This window comes from Canis aureus, chromosome 3 (genome assembly GCF_053574225.1).
Source record: "Canis aureus isolate CA01 chromosome 3, VMU_Caureus_v.1.0, whole genome shotgun sequence".
Lineage (NCBI taxonomy): Eukaryota > Metazoa > Chordata > Mammalia > Carnivora > Canidae > Canis > Canis aureus.
Genome location: NC_135613.1, coordinates 13,164,659 through 13,182,944, shown reverse-complemented (window position 1 = coordinate 13,182,944; position 18,286 = coordinate 13,164,659). Strand labels below are relative to the sequence as shown.

Genomic DNA, 18,286 nt, shown 5'->3' with positions numbered 1-18,286 from the left:
TTGGGGGTGGTGTCAAAAAGTCTGTAATCCAGTTAGAGAAGTAAAACAGGAACTCATGAAGACTTAAATGATACTGATGAATGAATAGTATGTTCTAATATCATTACAAACAGTATTGCAAGATTTCAACAGGGGTAGGATTATGAAAGATACACTCACACACAAATGCATTACGTATTTTCATCTTTATTATTTATTACTTTGGAAGATTTGGACTGCTCAAATCTAGCGAATAGCAGATATTGAGAGAAAAATACTACAGAGTTCCCAGGACTACAGTTAGTCTCCAACTGCTGGAAAACCAGCAGTTTCCTCTTGGACTTATCACATCTGCAAGGGTCATCCCATATCAGCAGCAAATTTTAGGAATAAAATGGTTTTCTTTGAAGGGGTTAGATTAATAAGAAGGGCTCAAGGCTTCATTTGAGGGGATAATGCTAGACAGAATATTTTTTTCATAAACCATCTCCATTACAAGATGATTTTCGATTTTGTTTTTTCCCATTGTGCTATGTGGCACTTGATCATCATGGTGGCAGAGCAAGGCATTTGACCGCCCCCCAGATTTGCCCCAGAGATGTGCGTCTGTCTGCTTAAATTTTGTTCAGCAATTTTCTACTTCCATTTGTTAACTTAATGTCTTATTTATTTACATTTGGTTTTATTCACATTTGTGTAATTGATGATAATTAATACACACAGCTCTCCTGCATGTAAGGCTATGTGATGCTAAGCCTTTGGAACTGGCTTCTATCTGGAGGTTTCTTTCTTTCTTTCTTTCTTTTTTTTTTTTTTTAAAGATTTATTTATTTATGATAGACATGGAGAGAGAGAGAGAGAGAGGCAGAGACACAGGAGGAGGGAGAAGCAGGCTCCATGCCAGGAGCCCGACGCGGGACTCGATCCCGGGACTCCAGGATCACACCCTGGGCCAAAGGCAGGGGCCAAACCGCTGAGCAACCCAGGGATCCCCTATCTGGGGGTTTCATAAAGCCTTGGGAATCATAATTTCTTTTTTTTTTTTTTTAAGATTTTATTTATTCAGGAGAGACAAAGAGAGAGAGGCAGAGACATAGGTAGAGGGAGAAGCAGGCTTTTTGAGAGGAGCCTGATGTGGGACTCGATTCCAGGACCCTAGGATCACAACCTGAGCCAAAGACAGATGCTCAACCACTGAGCCACCCAGGTGCCCCAAGAATCATAATTTGATCATTTATGTGCCAGACGTACTTTTCTTGTCCTTACTAATTTGTCCATTAGGAAGCACAAATGATCCATTTCACATTTGCTGGATTTTACCTGCAAAGCCTACACCCTTGGTCATATGCTTCCTTCCCAGAGGTCCCCAAGTTTGTCAGTATTCCTGTAAAAGACACCTTGACAGCTTGTGATTTCACACAAACTCTGCATCCCTTCGTATCTCCAGATGTGGTGAGAGTCAGAATCAGCATAGCCCAGATGTGTGCCTGTCCTTCTCAACTAACGGCCATTCTGTTATGTATAACAGAGGCAAGAGAGAAAAGAGAGGCAAGAGAGAAATATTAAAATTACATTTAGTGACTTAGTGTTTTTGTATCCCCTATCTTTGTGAGTTTATATCTACCTAGAAATTGTCCACATCCTCCCAAATGATTCATTAATTAACTAAGTGAAATATCAGTTCAAAATCTTAAAGTTAGTAATGATTTTAGAGATTACATTCAAACTGACATAGTATGGAGAAGCACAGTTACCAATGACATACTGAAATTTTCAGAGAGAGAACGTTTTAATAATTTTGCCCAGATAGATATGGAGAATAATTAAGTTCACATTTACAGTAATCTCAAATGTCAAAGAACCCCTTTTTATTTTTTTTTTATTTTAAAAAAAATTTTTTTTAAAGATTTTATTTATTTATGAGAGACACAGAGACAGAGAGAGAGAGAGGCAGAGACACAGGCAGAGGGAGAAGCAGGCTCCATGCGGGGACCCCGACATAGGACTCGATCCCGGACTCCAGGGTCACGCCCTGGGCCAAAGGCAGGCGCTAAACCGCTGAGCCACCCAGGGATCCCCACATTCTCATATTTTTAAAGGTTGAATCTTATCAAACCAATAAATTTAGTCAAGGAAATGTAAGAAATTTCAACTAATTAGGCTTTTCACAAGAACATTAATCAAAATCTTTCCTAACAAAGAAAGTTATGCATAGGGTGACAAGACACGGCTATTTTTCACCAAACTTATCAAACCAGTTTAATTTGTCTCAGGATTTACCAGAACTGGGACTACCATTAAATTTTTCCTTAGTTACCATGTATTTTAAAAGTTTTTATTGGGGGGGACACCTGGGTGGTTCAGTGGTTGAGTGTCTGCCTTTGGCTTGATCCTGGGGTCCTGGGATTGAGTCCTGTATCAGGCTCCCTGCAGGGAGCCTGCTTCTCCCTCTGCTTATTCTCTGCCTCTCTGTGTGTCTCTCATGAATAATATTAAAATCTATTTAAAAAAAATAAAAGTCTTTACGGGTACATTTTTGTGATTGCCCTTTGTCCTGAGGCAGAGGAACTGGCCCTGGTACAAGAAAGGAACCTTCCTCCATTATGGGAGGGGAGAAGTAGATGAACAGGAAGGGAAATTTGAAGGTTTGGCAGCTGGAGGTGAATGCTTGTGTTTTCTCAGGGAAAAGGAGAGGCCATTAGGTGAGAGAGGAGGCAGGCAGTGAGGTGGGTCAAGAGCCCATGGGCTGTGGTAGAGGCAAGAAGTGCCATCGGGAAAGTGGCATAGAAGCCACTGTGCAACACTGGGAGTTGGTTGGTTGGGTGTTGTGTGTTTAGTGAGAAGTGTATCTTGCCATTGGGCCTTCCCTCAGGAGCGCTGGGGGCAGACATCGAGTGGGTAGCTGAAAGCTTCCATCTGGGCTGGAGGTTCTGCTGGATGGTACCCTGGAGGGAGAATTGGGAATACTTGCAAAAAAGTGATGATAATGTCATGCCACTTAGGCTGGCCCTAGGGGAAATTCTCGCTAGAAAGGGTGAAAGGGTGGAGGGAAGGACCTGGGAGGCCAGGTGTGCACAGGGTTGGGGGGTAGCTTTTGAAGCTTTTGGCACCACTAGGGATGGTGCCAAGAACTGGGGTCAAGAGAAGATTAAGAACCAAGGACAGAATCCTGAGGGAACCAGGGTGGGGGAGTTGTCCAGAGTGCCATAGATGAGGGCAGACAAGAGGCAAGGATGGCAAAGCCAGGTGGCATTTCCTCAAAGGGAGAGGGTGACAGTCTTCAGGCAGTAATGGGGCACAGGTCTGCTGTTCCTGTCCCAGCACTCCTTGGGACTCTGGACCCATGCAGCCTTTCCTCCAGAGGCTGGCAGAGGCGGTAGGCTGCAGGCAGGGCCAGGTGCCAAGGGCACTGTTGGAGGAGAGTGTGCAGCCATGGGAAGGTTTGTTCCTGGGGGACACACTGGAAGCTGGGCAGGGGAGATGGGATCAACACAGGCCGCCAGGACTCAGGGTCATGGCTGCGGCGCACAAGGATGTGGATGGTGGGTTAGCCCTCAGGGTCTGGGGACCAGCTGTCAGGGGGTCCTGACCACAGAGTCCTGAACGGCTTGTCTTGTGCCTCTTGGTCATTGGTGTACAGTAAGGAAGACACTGTGACTCTGATCAGCTGTTGCCAGATTTCACTGAGTCCTTCAGTTCTGTCAACAAACAATTGGTGGCCACCTCTCTGAGCCAGGCCCCTGCAGCCATGGGCATAGAGGATTAGGCATAACCACCACCTGGGGTTTTCACTCCAGGCCTCCCAACCTGGGCATCTTCTGCACTGTCCACCTGCACCCAGCCTGCAGTGACAGCAACTTGTCTGCTTCTGCTGTTTGTTTGTTTGTTTGTTTATTTATTTATTTATTTTTAAGATTTTATTTCTTTATTCATGAGAGAGAGACAGAGACAGAGAGACAGACAGAGAGACAGGCAGAGACACAGGCAGAGGGAGAAGCAGGCTCCATGCAGGGAGCCTGATGTGGGACTCGATCCTGGGTCTCCAGGATCACACCCCAGGCTGAAGGCAGCACTAAACTGCTGAGCCACTGGGGCTGCCCTGCTTCTGCTGTTTAAATAAAAAAGAGAGTCATTGTTGTAATAGAATCCCTGCAGACTCCTAAGATGCATACTTCATTCTTACTCACAGCACCCAGTTTCCTTTTGCAGAACTAACTTACCATGTCTCTTGTTTTGGCCACCTTCAACCATTTGCAGAGTTTGGTGTGTACTGCAGCCACTGCCGGAGTGAGGTCCGTGGCACACAGTGTGCCATCTGCAAAGGCTTTACATTCCAGTGTGCCATCTGCCATGTGGCGGTACGAGGATCGTCCAATTTCTGCCTGACCTGCGGACATGGTGGGCACACCAGCCACATGATGGAGTGGTTTCGGACCCAAGAGGTGTGTCCCACTGGGTGTGGATGTCACTGCCTACTTGAGAGTACATTCTGAACTCACAGACCATGGGAGTTGTCGCAAATCCCAGAGGATCCCATAATGTTGGATGACAAGCTATCCACCAGGAAGGAGGCTCCAGAAAGCCATTCCCAACTAGGCTAGAGCATGTTCCCCTCAAAGACTGACACAGCACCAGCTGTTCATGAGCTTTTGCTTCCCTTCTGCTTGGCTGTTGATGGCATGGATGTCACCAGGAAAGAGGAGGGCAGATGTGCAGAACCATATAGCCAGGTGGGAATTTTCTCGAAAAGCATCTGCCTCCAGAGCTGTGTTTACCTTCAAAGTGTTAATCATAAACCACTAAATGGCATCCTTTCTGTTGCCATTTCAGACCAAGGTCAGATGCAAAGGATGGTCTCCTGAGCAGGACAGTCAACATTAACTTAGTTGACAAGTGGGTCTGTGATACAAGTTGGTACATTTAAATGAACTGATGAATAGTGGCCTTTTAAAAATGATACTTAAATTATAAATATATGATGTACTTAAGGATTCTAAAGATGTTTCTTTTGTTTGTTATTTATTTCTCTTCAAGCTGTTCTCCCTTGGCTAATAAAATTCAGGTAATTGTTCTGAAGAAAAAAAAAAAAAAAAAAGACGAAGAAGGTTGAACAATGTTTTAGTGAATTCCTGTTTCTAATTGAAGTTAACTCTTTTGGATAGGACCAAAGTCAGTACTCAGTACTCAGATTTTCAAAGGAAATGCTGATTTACTCTTGTCATCTGACAGGAGAAAATGGAATTTGTTATTTAAGTTTCTTTCCAACCCCAAGAGCCTTTTTTTTTTTTTTTTTTTTTTTTTAAGATTAACTCCTTTATTTTAGAGAGAGAATGGAGTTGGGGGGGTGGGGGCGGGCAGATGAAGAAGGAGAGAAAATCCTAAGCAGACCCTGCGCTGAGCACAGAGCCTGATGAGGGCTCGATCCCATGACTCAGATCATTACCTGAGCCGAAACCAAGAGTTGGATGCTCAACTGACTGCTCTACCCAGGCGCCCCAACCCCTAGTCATTTTTTTAATGTTTATTTTTTTAAAATATGTATTTATTTGAGAAGCAGGGAGAGTGGCAGAGGGAGAGGGAAGAAGCAGGCTCCCCATGGAGTAAGGAGCTTGGCTTGGAGCTTGATCCCAGGATCCTGGTATCATGACTTGAGCTAAAGGCAGACACTCAACCAAGTACTCCTCTCCAAGAGTCTTAATCATTTCATTTAGCAAAAGGATAATGAGATGGCTTCATAGCATTGATATTCAAGTGTCCCATTGCTCCTGAGCAGGTTGGCTGAGTTCCAGTAAGTTCCTTCCACTCTTCATTTGGGCTCCCTCACAGACTTTGTATTTTTTGTTTATGTGCATTCTAAGTGGCTGTGACTCAGATGTCCACCTGTTTTATTCTCAAAATGATTTTCAACTCTTCACATATATGTGCCAGGAAAGAGAAATCTTAGAATTTTACAATCCCAAGTTGATTAACTTAAGAAATATAAGTACATATCTCAAAATTTGTTGTACATCACTGTTTTTTATTTTTTAAAAGATTTTATTTATTTATTCATGAGAGGCAGAGACACAGGCAGAGGGAGAAGCAGGCTCCATGCAGGGAGCTCAACATGGGACTCGATCCTGAGTTTCCAGGATCACACACCTTAGGCTACAGGCGGCACTAAGCTGCTGCGCCACCGGGGCTGCCCACATCACTGTTTTAAACTATAGGTCAGGACCTAGTATTAGTATATAAAAGCCAACATTAAAGAAATGGAATAGAGTAGAAGAGAAATGATGAGCATGTACCATACAAGGGGTAAATATCATTTTCTGTGACTTGTTTATGAGTGTATATGTACACATTCTCACACATGTATAATGAATCACAATTTAATTCATTTCTTACTAAGGGTTGTGGTCAAAGCATTGTTTCAGATGATGCTTTTACTTTGTCCCCTGTTTTGCCAGGTGCAGACCACCATGATGTAAGGGAAGTTTGGATTGTATGGAGTGAGAGCAGAGGTTTAGCCTGGTCTCTGATCAAGGTCAGATGCCAGCATCTCTGCAGAATGAGCTGAGTAGGTGCAACAGGTAGTTTGGGAGGGTTATAAAGGAGGTGACCCAGGAAACCTGGATTCGTCCACTATTTTTCACTTGTTTGTATTGAGGCTGCTGTAAGGTGATCACAGAATAGGTTGACTGATTTACAGTAAGATAAAAGATCTGTCATGTTCCTCAGTGAAATCACACCATTTGCAGAGAACAGTCTTTCTGTTCCCCACTGCTCAAGCTAATATAAAATCTGTCTCTATCTGTCCCCATCAACAATTAGGTGTTTTTATTGTCTTGGTTTATTATTGTAAGAACCTTATCTTCTAAAACTGAAAAATCTTCTAAAACTGAAAAATCTAAATAATGGGTATTAAGAAACTTAAAGCTTAAAAGATTACACACAGTGTCTTTCAATATGTGTGTAACTTTTGAATTTCTAAGTTACCAGAACAAAAAGCCTAATGTTTATTATTTGTCTATTTATTTTCAAAAATCTAATATTTAAAAAAATAGTCACATTTGCGAGGGAGCAGGAAGATGATAGCAGATTGGGAGGACCCTAGACTTGTCTCAGCCCATGAATACAACTAGATAACTATCAAATCATCCTAAACACCCCAGAAGTTGACATGAAGACTGACAGAACAAACTCCTCAACTAAAGGGAAAGAAGAGGACCCACCAAAGAAGGTAGGGAGTGTGGAAACATGGTCTTGGGGAGAAATGGATTGTGGCTGCTGTGGAAGAGAGGTAGTTGTGGTCATAGTGAAGGGCAAGAGAGGGCAACACATGGGGAAACACAAGGAGAACTTTTCCTCAAATCCATTGGCTTGGGAAATGAGAGGGGCTCAATTTTGTGAGTTCTTGTAACTAGTGTGGCTTAAAGCCTAGAGTTTAAAGGTCAATAGACTTGGCTGGGATAGAGCCTGAAAGGCACTGTGCTGTTCCTGGAGAAAAGGCAGACAAACAACTGGGGGGATACAGTTTGGAAACAGGATCTCAAGAGGGCCTGGGGAACACAGTAGGGAGAGTGTTTGCTCTTCCCAGAGCATGTCTTTAAGAGGCAGCATTCATAGAGATACCTTTCTAGGAACAGAGAAGCTGGCTGGTGCCATTTCCTTCCCCTGCCCCTCAGCATAAACACAGAGCCACCTGTGGGAAGCAGCACAGTACAGACACTGGCTGCCTAACTTGTTTACACTAAGCTTTCTCCCCTCCCCAGGCTGTGCTCCAGTGGAGCACAGTTTTCAGTCACGCTTATCTCAGTCCCTGCACACCACATCCCTCCCAGAGAAGACCATCACAAAGCCCTGTCTGTACCACATCTGACCAGAGGGTTTTGCAGGGCCTCAGTTCCAGTGGAGGTGGTTACAGGTCTCATTTCACAAGCAGACCAGAGCACACCTAGTTAAAACTCACTATGTTCAGGCCAGGGACCAAACAGTGCCCATAGCAAGCAAGGAGAACCTCTGCAGATGACTGGCCTGAAGGATATAGCAGCCAGAACACGGCAGCAGAGCACACACAGTATACATTGGAGACATTTCTGAAGTGTCAGTCCCTGGGCACTACATGGCTTCTTCATAAAGCCATTCCTTTTATTTATTTATTTTTAAAGATTTTATTTATTTATTCATAGACACAGAGAGAGAGAGAGAGAGGCAGAGACACAGGCAGAGGGAGAAGCAAGCAGGCTCCACGCAGGGAGCCCGATGCAGGACTCGATCCCGGGTCTCCAGGATCACACCCCAGGCTGTAGGTGGCGCCAAACCGCTGCACCACCGGAAGCCATTCCTTTTAGACATAACTGGCTTTTGTAACATAAAGAAGCAGGCAGAGACTCAAAATGAGACAAAGGAATTTATCTCAAATGAAAGAACAAGATAAGGCCACAACCAGAGATGTAAGCAAAACAGATATTGGAGTACCTGGATGGCTCAATCGGTTAAGTGCCTGACTCTTGATTTCAGCTCAGGTCATGATCTCAGGGTCATGGAATTGAGCCCCATACCAGGCTCCCTGCTCAGCAGGAAGTTTGCTTGGGATTCTCTCTCTACTTCTGCCCCTCCCCCTACTCACACTCTCACTGTCTCTAAAATGAATAAATCTTAAAATAAAATAAAATAAAATAAAATAAAATAAAATAAAATAAAATACAGAAGTAACATGCCTGATTGAGAATTTAAAGCAATGATCATAAGAATACTCACTGGACTGGAGAAAAGACCAGAAGACATCAGTGAGAGCCTTACCATAGAGATAAAAGACTTATAAAAGAATCAACCAGAGATAAGGAGTTCAATAAATAAGATTAGAAACATGATGCAATGATGCAATGAATAGCACGCTGGAAGAAGCAGAGGAAGGAATTAATGATCTAGAAGACAGTGGAAAGCAATGAAGCAGAACAAAGAAGGAGGAATTATGCAAAATAGGACTAGGCTTAGGAAACTTAGTGACACCATTAAATATAATAACAAATGCATTACAGGAGTCCCAGAAGAAGAGAGGGAAAAAGGGCAGAAAATTTACTTGAATAAATAATAGCTGAAAACTTCCCTAAATTGGGGAAGGAAACATATCCAGATCCAGAAGGTATGGAGAACTCCCATTAAAATCAACAAAAGCAGGCCCACACTAAGACATAGTATTAAAATTGCAAAACATACTGATAAAAAATCTTAAAAGCAGTAAGACAGAAGAAGTCATTAACTTGGAAGGGAAAACCCACAAGGTTAGCTGGGGAAATTTTAGTAGCAACTTTGCAAGCCAGAGGGAATGGCAAAATATATTCACAGTACTGAATGGGAAAAAATCTGCAGCCAGGAATACTCTATCCAGCAAGGCTATCATTCAGAATAGAATAAGAGATAAAGAGTTTCCCAGAGAAACCAGAAATAAAGGAGTTTGTGACCATTAACCAGTCTGCAAGAAATATTAAAGGTTACTCTTTGAATGGAAAGGAGAGACCAAAAGTGACAGTATAAAGGTAGGAAACACAAAAGCGGTAAAAATGAATGTTCCTGTAAAAAATCAGTCAAAGAACTCACACAAAAAGAATATAAAATATAATAGCATATACCTGAAACATGGAGAGAAGAGGAGAAAAGAATGGGTTCAAACTTAAATGACCATCTACTTAATATAAACTGCTATTTGCAGAAGACGTTATGTACAAACCTAATGGTAACCATATATCAAAAACCACTAATAAACATGCAAAGAATAAAGAGAAAGAAATCCAAATCTATCACTAAAGAAAGTCAGCAGACCATGAAAGACAAGAAAGGATCAGAGAAAATCTTCAGAAACAACTACAAAACTAGTAATAATATGACAATAAATACATATCTGTCAATAATTACTGTGAATGTAAATGAACTAAATACTCCAATCAAAAGACATAGGGTGACAGAATGGATTAAAAAAACAAGACCTGTCCAGGGCACCTGGGTGGCTCAATAGGTTAAGCATCTGACTCTTAGTTAAACCTCAGCTTGTGATCTTGTGGTCATGGGATTAAGCTTTGCATGAGGCTCCATGCTCAGCACATAGTCTGCTTCAGATTCTCTCTCCATCTCCCTCTGCCCCACCTCTTTTCCCACTTTTGCATGTGTTTTTTCTCTCAAATAAATAAATAAAATCTTAAAAAAAAAAAAAAAAGCCAACAACCCAAGACTCATCCATGTGTTGCCTACAAGTGACTCATTTTAGGCCTAAAGACACCTGCAGATTGAAAGTGAGGGGGTGTAGAAACATTTGTCAGGCAAATGAAATGTCAAAAGAAAGCTGGAGTAGCAATACTTACATCAGATAAATTAAACTTTAAAACAAAGAATGTAACAGGCAAAGAAGGGCACTTTCTAATAATAAAGGGAACAATCCAACAAGAAGATACATTTGTAAATATACACCCAACAAGGAAGCACCCAAATACATAAAACAATAATAACAAGCATAAAGGGACTAATCTATGATAATAATACAATAATAGTAGGGAACTTTAACACCCTATTATATCAATGGGGACAGATCATCTAAACAAAGTCAACAAGAAAATGGCTTTTTTGTGTGTGTATTTTTTTATTGGAGTTCGATTTGCCAATATATAGCATAACACCCAGTGCTCATCCCATCGAGTGCCCCCCTCAGTGCCTGTCACCCAGTCACCCCATCCCCCCACCCACCTCCCTTTCCACTACCCTTTGTTCGTTTCCCAGAGTTAGGTGTCTCTCATATTCTGTCACCCTCACTGATATTTCCCACTCATTTTCTCTCCTTTCCCTTTTATTCCATTTCACTATTTTTTATATTTAGAAAGGACGAATACCCACCATTTGCTTCAACGTGGATAGAACTGGAGGGTATTATGCTGAGTGAAGTAAGTCAATCGGAGAAGGACAAACATTATATGGTCTCATTCATTTGGGGAATATAATAAAATGGCTTTGAATGACACACTGGGCCAGATGGACTTAACAGATATATTCAGAACATTTCATCCTAAAGCAACAGAATGCACATTCTTCTCAAGTGCACATGGAACATTCTCCAAAATAGATCACTTATTAGGCCACAAAATAGGCCTCAACAAGTACAAGAAGATGAGTCATACCATGCATCTTTTCTGACCACTGAACTATGAAACTAGAAGTCAACCACAAGAAAAAAATCTGGAAAGACCAAAATTATGTAGACATTAAATAAGATGCTACTAAACAATGGATGGGCCCATGAGGAAATAAAAGAAGAAATTTAAAAATACATGAAAACAAATGAAAAGGAAAACACACTTGTCCAAAACTTTGGGATGCGGCAAAATTGGTCCTAAGAGAGGAGTATAGGAGGAGGAGTATAGTATACTCCTCCTAAGAGAGGGGTATATAGCAATACAAGCTTACCTCAAGAAGCAAGACAAATCTTAGCCTTACAACTGAAGGAACTAGAAAAGAAAAACAAATGAAGCCTAAAGGCAGCAGAAGGAAGAAAATAATAAAGATTAGAGCAGAAATAAATAATACAGAAACTTAAAAAAAATAGAACAAATCAATGAAACCAGAGCTGGTTCTTTGAAAAAAATTAATAAAATTGAGAAACCTCTAGCCAGACTTATCAAAAAGAAGGGACCCAAACAAATAAAATGGCAAACTAGAAAGAAATAGCAACCAACACCACAGAAATACAAATAATTATAAAAGAATATTATGAAAAGCTATATACCAACAAATTGGAAAGCCTAGAAGAAATGGATAAAATCCTAGAAACATATAAATTACCAAAACTGAAACAGGAAGAAATAGAAAACAGACTGATAACTAGCAAAGAAATTGATTCAGTAATCAAAAAATTCCACCAAACAAAAGTGTAGGACCATATGGTTTCACAGGCAAATTCTACCAAACATTTTAAAAAAATATTTTATTTATTTATTCATGATAGACACAGAGAGAGAAAGGGAGAGACACAGGCAGAGGGAGAAGCAGACTCCATGCATGGAGCCTGATGCAGGACTCGATCCCAGGACCCCAAGATCATGCCCTGAGCCAAAGGCAGATGCTCAACTGGGAAGCCACCCAAGGCATCCCTCTACCAAACATTTTAAGAAAAGTTAATACTTACTCTTCTCAAACTATTCCAAAAAATAGAAAAGGAAGAAAACTTCCAAATTCATTCTATGAGATTAACATTACCCTGATACCAAAACTAGATAAAGATACCACTAAAAAAGAGAATTACAGGCCAATATTCCTGATGAATATAGATGCAAAAAATCTCAATAAAATACTAGCAAACTAAATCCAACAATACATTTAAAAAATCATTCACCACGACCAAGTGGGATTCATTCATGGGTTGCAAGGGTGGCTCAGTATTAGCAAATCAATCAACGTGATGATATACCACACTAATAAAAGAAAGGATAAGAACCATATGTAATCATTTCAGTAGATGCAAAAAAAATGTTTTAACAAAGTACAACATCCGTTCATGATAAAAAACCCTCAATAAAGTAAGTGTAGAGGAATTATACCTCAACATATAAAAGCCATATATAAAAAATCTACAACTAATATCCTAAATGGGGGAAAGCTGAGAGCTTCTCCTCTATGGTCAGGAACAAGACAGGGATGTCCATTCTTACCAATTTTATTCAACATAGTGCTGTAAGTCCTAGCCATAGCAATCACACAACAAAATAAATAGAAGGCATCCAAATCAATAAGAAGTAAAATGTTCACTATTCACAAAGCCCAGTGACTATATTCCCTAGGCTGTGCCTTTTATCTCCATGACTTCTCATTCCATAACTGAAAGCCTGTACTATCACTCTACCTCACCCATTTTGCTCATGTCTGCACCCCACCCCCTGCCCACTTCTGGCAACCATCAATTTGTTCCCTGTATATATGGGTCTCTTTCTGCTTTTTTTTTATTTGTATGTTTTATTTTCTAGATTCCTCATATCATATGGTATTTATCACATCTTCTTTATCCATTCATCTATGGATGGGCACTTTGGTATTGTATATAACATCCTCCATGTCTTGGATGTTGTAAATAATGCTGCATAAACATGTGTCTTTTCAAGTTAGCATTTTTTGTTTTCTTTGGGTAAATACTCAGTAGTGGAATTACTGGATCATATGGAATTTTATTTTTAATTTTTTGGGGGAACCCTCCATACTGTTTTCCACAGTGGCTGTGCCAATTTACATTCCCACCAACAGTGTGTGAGGATTTCTTTTCCTCCACACCCTCACCAACACTTGTTATTTCTTGTCTTTTTGATTCTAGCCATTCTAACAAGTGTAAGGTGATATCTCATTGTCATTTTGATTTGTATTTCTCAGATGTAGTGATGTTGAGCGTCTTTTCATGTGTCTGCTGCCCATCTGTATATCTTCTTTGGAAAAATGTCTATTCAGGTACTCTGCCCATTTTTATTTGGATTACTTGGATTTTTTGGTGTTGTATATATCTTTATATATTTTGGATATTAATCCCTTATCAAATGTATCATTTGCAAATCTCTTCTCCCATTCCATAGGTTACCTTTTCGTATTGTTGATAATTTCCTTTGCTGGGTAAAAGTTTTTTATTTGGTGTCATCCCAATTTTTGCTTTTATTTCCCTTGCCTCAGGAGATATAACTAGAAAAATATTGTAATAGCAATATCAAATAAATTATTGCCTATCTTTTCTTCTAGAAGTTTCATAGTTTCATATCCTACATTAGGTCTGTAATCCATTTTGAATTTATTTTTGTTTGTGGTGTAAAAAAGTTAATCAGTCCACTTTTGTCACTGGTTTTATTTTTCAGTTAATCTTTTAAAGGCATTGATCCATTTTTGCAAATTGGAGATATGCTACATACTAGTAATAGTGAAAATGCAAATTTGACAACATACTCAGTTGATATGCACATGTGCAATCTTTGAGGATATCCTTAAGAACATACTAAGAGATGAAATGTTTAAAATCATAGTTAATATGTGTCAAATTAGAGGAAACATACACATACACCAAATTATCTTTTTCCCCTCGAAGGCTTGACTTGCAGACCAGTTGAGAACACCAATGGTTTGAGGATCTTACTTGAGAAATAACTGCTATAGACAATGGGAAGTCATCAAGGAGAGTTAAATGGGAGAGCAACAGGTCAGTTAATTTGACCATGTGCAGATTAGAGGTGAAGAGATAGTGGAAAAGGACACTGGTTAGAAGTCTATTTCTGTGCTTTACTTAGTAGGAATACAGACACTAAGGCAAAAGAGATGAAAACCATCTCCTTGGGGAAAATGTCTGGTCAGCCTCGGTACTGCTTCCCAGAGAGAGAGAGCAACTGTCACTAAGAACAAGCACAGGGAGCTTATACTGCTCTGTACCTCTATCTTATTGTGCCAGACTTTGTTCTTTTAATCTTTCTATTTTTAGGTCATTGTGGATTCACATACAGTTGTAAGAAATAATACAAAGTGATCTGATGTACTATTCAATCAGTTCCTACCTATGGCAATGTCTTGTGTAATTGTTAAATATCACAACCAGGAAGTTGACTTTGGTACTGTCCGTCAACCTTATTCGCCTATTTTAGATGTACTCATGTATGTGTGTGTAGTGGTGGGGGAAGGTGTGTGGGTGTGTTTAGTTCTCTGCAATTTTATCACATGTAGATTCATGTAATCTGCCACCACCACAGTCAACATAACGAGTAGTGATCCCTCGTGCTGCCCTGTGATAGCCACCATCACTGCTGCGTGTGCGCGCACACACACACACACACACACCACCTCCTAAGCTCCTGGCAACCACTAATTTGTTTTCCAGATCTGGGATGGTGTCGTTTCAAGAATGTTTTATAAATCTAATCATATAGTATATAATCTTTTGAGATTGGCTTTTTTCATTCATTGTAATTCCCTTGAGAGCCAGCCAAGTTGCTATGTGTTATTAGTAGCTTGTCCCTTTTTGTTGTTTAGAATATTCCATGGTATGGATGGACCACAATGTCTTTACCTGTTCACCTGTTGAAGGACATTGTGTTGTTTCCAGTCTTCAGAATTGATTTTTGAAAATTATTTTCTTTAAAAACAAAAAAGTTTTCACTGCAATAAGTGAAAAATAGTTGGAAACAAAATTAATAATCTTCCTCTTTCCTCCTCAGCAACCAGTGTTAACAGCCTTGTCCTTATCCTTACATACTTTTCTCACATACAAATGTGCAAATACTAGAATAATGTGGTTGTATTATATGCTTATGCTACTGTTAGCCTTCCTCACTTGAAAATACTTTATGATATCCCTCCAGTGATTAAAAGAAGAACTTTCCATTTGCAGCAATACTATCTAGGAAATACCAAAACTGGTACAGTAGTGCACCAGGACTTCTGGTCTGGACAAGTTAGACTTGCCTCTTCCGGCTCCTCCCTGCAAAGTATAACTCTTTAACTCTGAAAACAATACAAGAGACAACCAGAGAACTCTGCAAGGTAGAGAAAGAAAGCTGAATTGGTAGGGATACCAGGACTGGAGAAGCAACATAGAAAGAGGACATTTTATACCCCTTCCCCAACTCAGCTAAAGAAAGCAACCTGCACCCAGCATTTTCCAACCCCCAACCAAGCAGTAGAAGGCAGCTATAGTGGAACAAGAGCTCCACCAATGCCAGGTGAGCCAGACAGCCACAGCAAAAGATTAGTTGGGAACTCACTGACACCAAGCATCTGGGAAGTCCTGTTTATGTCTAGCAGCTGGGGAGATGCTTCCTTCCCCTCTGGGTCTGAAACTCTCTTTCCCAGTGGAAAGACACCTGGTGACCAGTGAGCAATTCTGCACTGAAACACCAGGTGGCTAGAGACACTGGCAAGGGGAATCTCACATGGCCAGCACCTGGCTCAGAAAGCCTCTTTATTCCCACATGCCTGAAAGGACCAGCCAGCCAGCCTGGAAAACTCCTTTGGCCCCCTCAGGCAGCACCAGCAGGGACCAGAGGAGCCCCAGTGGCTCTAGATAAATTAAGCTTCCCAAAATAACATCACAAAGTCTCTGAAAATTAAATTGTCATTGGAACTACAGTTCAGAAAAGTAGGCCAGGCCCACTTATAAACAATTAAACCTGAACAAGGTGACTGCCTGCTAAAATATAAGATTTAAATAGGACCCAGTGCCTCCTAACTTAATTGCCAAAATGTTCAGCATGCAATAGAAAATCACCCGTCACACCAAGAACCAGGCCAACACAATTTGAATAGAAAAGACAATTAAGGGGATCCCTGGGTGGCGCAGCGGTTTGGTGCCTGCCTTTGGCCCAGGGCGCGATCCTGGAGACCCGGGATCGAGTCCCACATCAGGCTCCCGGTGCATGGAGCCTGCTTCTCCCTCTGCCTATGTCTCTGCCTCTCTCTCTCTGTCTCTCTGTGACTATCATAAATAAATAAAAAAAAAAAAATTAAAAAAAAAAAAAAAAAAAAGAAAAGACAATTAAGGGTGCCTGGGTGGCTCAGTGGGTTAAGTGTCTGCCTTTGGCTCAGGTCATGATCCCAGGGTCCTGAGATGGAGTCCCACATTGGGCTCCCTGCTGAGCAGGGAGTCTGCTGCTCTCTCTCTGCCCCTCCCCACCGCTTATGATATCTCTCACTCTCTCTCTCAAATAAATAAATAAATAAAATATTTTTTTAAAAAGAAGACAATTGACTGATGCCAACACTGCAATGAATAGATGTTAGAATCTCTTGACAAGGATTTCAAAGTAGCCATCATAAAAAAAAAAAAACTTCCACAACCAATTACAGATTCTCTTGAAACAAAAATATAGAAAAATCTCATCAAAGAAGTAGAAGTTATAAATAAAAAACAACCAAATGGAACTATAGAACTGAAAATATAATAGCAATTTTTAAAAACTTGCTGGATGAACTCAAGAATAGAATGGAGATGACAGAGAATAGAATTAATGAATTTGAGGATAGAATTTACCCCACCTGAATAGAGAAAAGTTGACTGAAAAAAAGAAAAAGATCAGAATCTTAGGGGATCCCTGGGTGGCTCAGCGGTTTCGCACCTGCCTTTGGCCCAGGGCGCGATCCTGGAGTCCCGGGATCGAGTCCCGCATAGGGCTCCCAGCATGGAGCCTGCTTCTCCCTCTGCCTGTGTCTCTGCCTCTCTCTCTCTCTCTATCATAAATAAATAAATAAAAATAAATCTTAAAAAAAAAAAGATCAGAATCTTAGAGACAATAACAAAAGACATTTGGACCATCAGAATTCCAGAAGGAGACTGGAAAGTTTATAAAAATAGGATTCAAAGAAATAGTGGCTAGAAACTTCCCAAACTTAGTGAAAAGCTTAAGCCTACTTGTTGAACTAGTTAGGATTTATTTACTTGTGTAAAAAATTTTATTAATTTAGCAAAACAGGATAAACCCAAAGAAATCCACATCGAGACACATATCATAATTAAACTTCTGATAACAAAATTCAAAGAAAAAATCTTAAAAGTACCAGAGAGAAAACACATGTTATCTCCAAGAGAATACCAATTCAAATGACAACAAATTTCTCATCTGATACTCTGGAGGTGTGAAAGAAGTGGATATTTTCCAAGAGCTAAAAGAAACGAACTATCAACCCCGAATTACATATCCAGCAAAACTATCCTGCAGGATGAAAGGGAAACAAAAAAAGAATTTGTGATTGCACACATACCTTAAAAGAATATCCAAAGGACATTTTCAAACAGAAATGAATGATAGAAGATGTTGGAGCATCAGAAAGGAGGAAGGAACAGTGGCAGAGCAAAAATATGGGTCCATGCAATAATTATCCTCATGAGTTATATAAATTATGTTTGATGATTGAAACAAAAATTATAACATCATTTGGTACTCAAGATGATGATACTTATTTTTTTAAAGGTTTATTTATTCATGAGAGACACATACAGAGAGAGAGAGAGAGAGGCAGAGACACAGGCAGAGGGAGAAAGCAGGCTCCATGCAGGGAGCCCGATATGGGACACGATCCTGGGTCCTGGGATCACACTGAGTCGAAGGCAGATGCTCAACCACTGAGCCACCCAGGCATCCCAAGACAATGATACTTAAAATGGGGGAAGTAAAGTGACCTAAAGGGAAGGAAGGTTTCCATACTTCACCCAAAGGGGTAAAACATTGATACCAGTAGGCTGTGGTGCCACAGGTGTGTTGTAATACCCAGAGCCACCACTGAGAAAGCTACACATTATGATACACTTAAAAACTGTAAATGTAAAATGGTA

General features: G+C 40.5%; 1 protein-coding gene across 3 annotated transcripts in view; it reads left to right on the top strand.

The window, feature by feature from the left end:
• Window positions 1-4,977, top strand: part of WDR59 (WD repeat domain 59) — a 103,685-nt gene extending 98,708 nt beyond the window's left edge. For all 3 annotated transcript variants that reach the window (XM_077890493.1, XM_077890489.1, XM_077890494.1), the window contains one exon: window positions 4,237-4,977. In XM_077890493.1, the coding sequence (XP_077746619.1) occupies window positions 4,237-4,472 (236 nt within the window). In that variant the 3' untranslated portion in view covers window positions 4,473-4,977. The remainder of the gene's footprint in view (window positions 1-4,236) is intronic.
• Window positions 4,978-18,286: the final 13,309 nt, after the last annotated feature.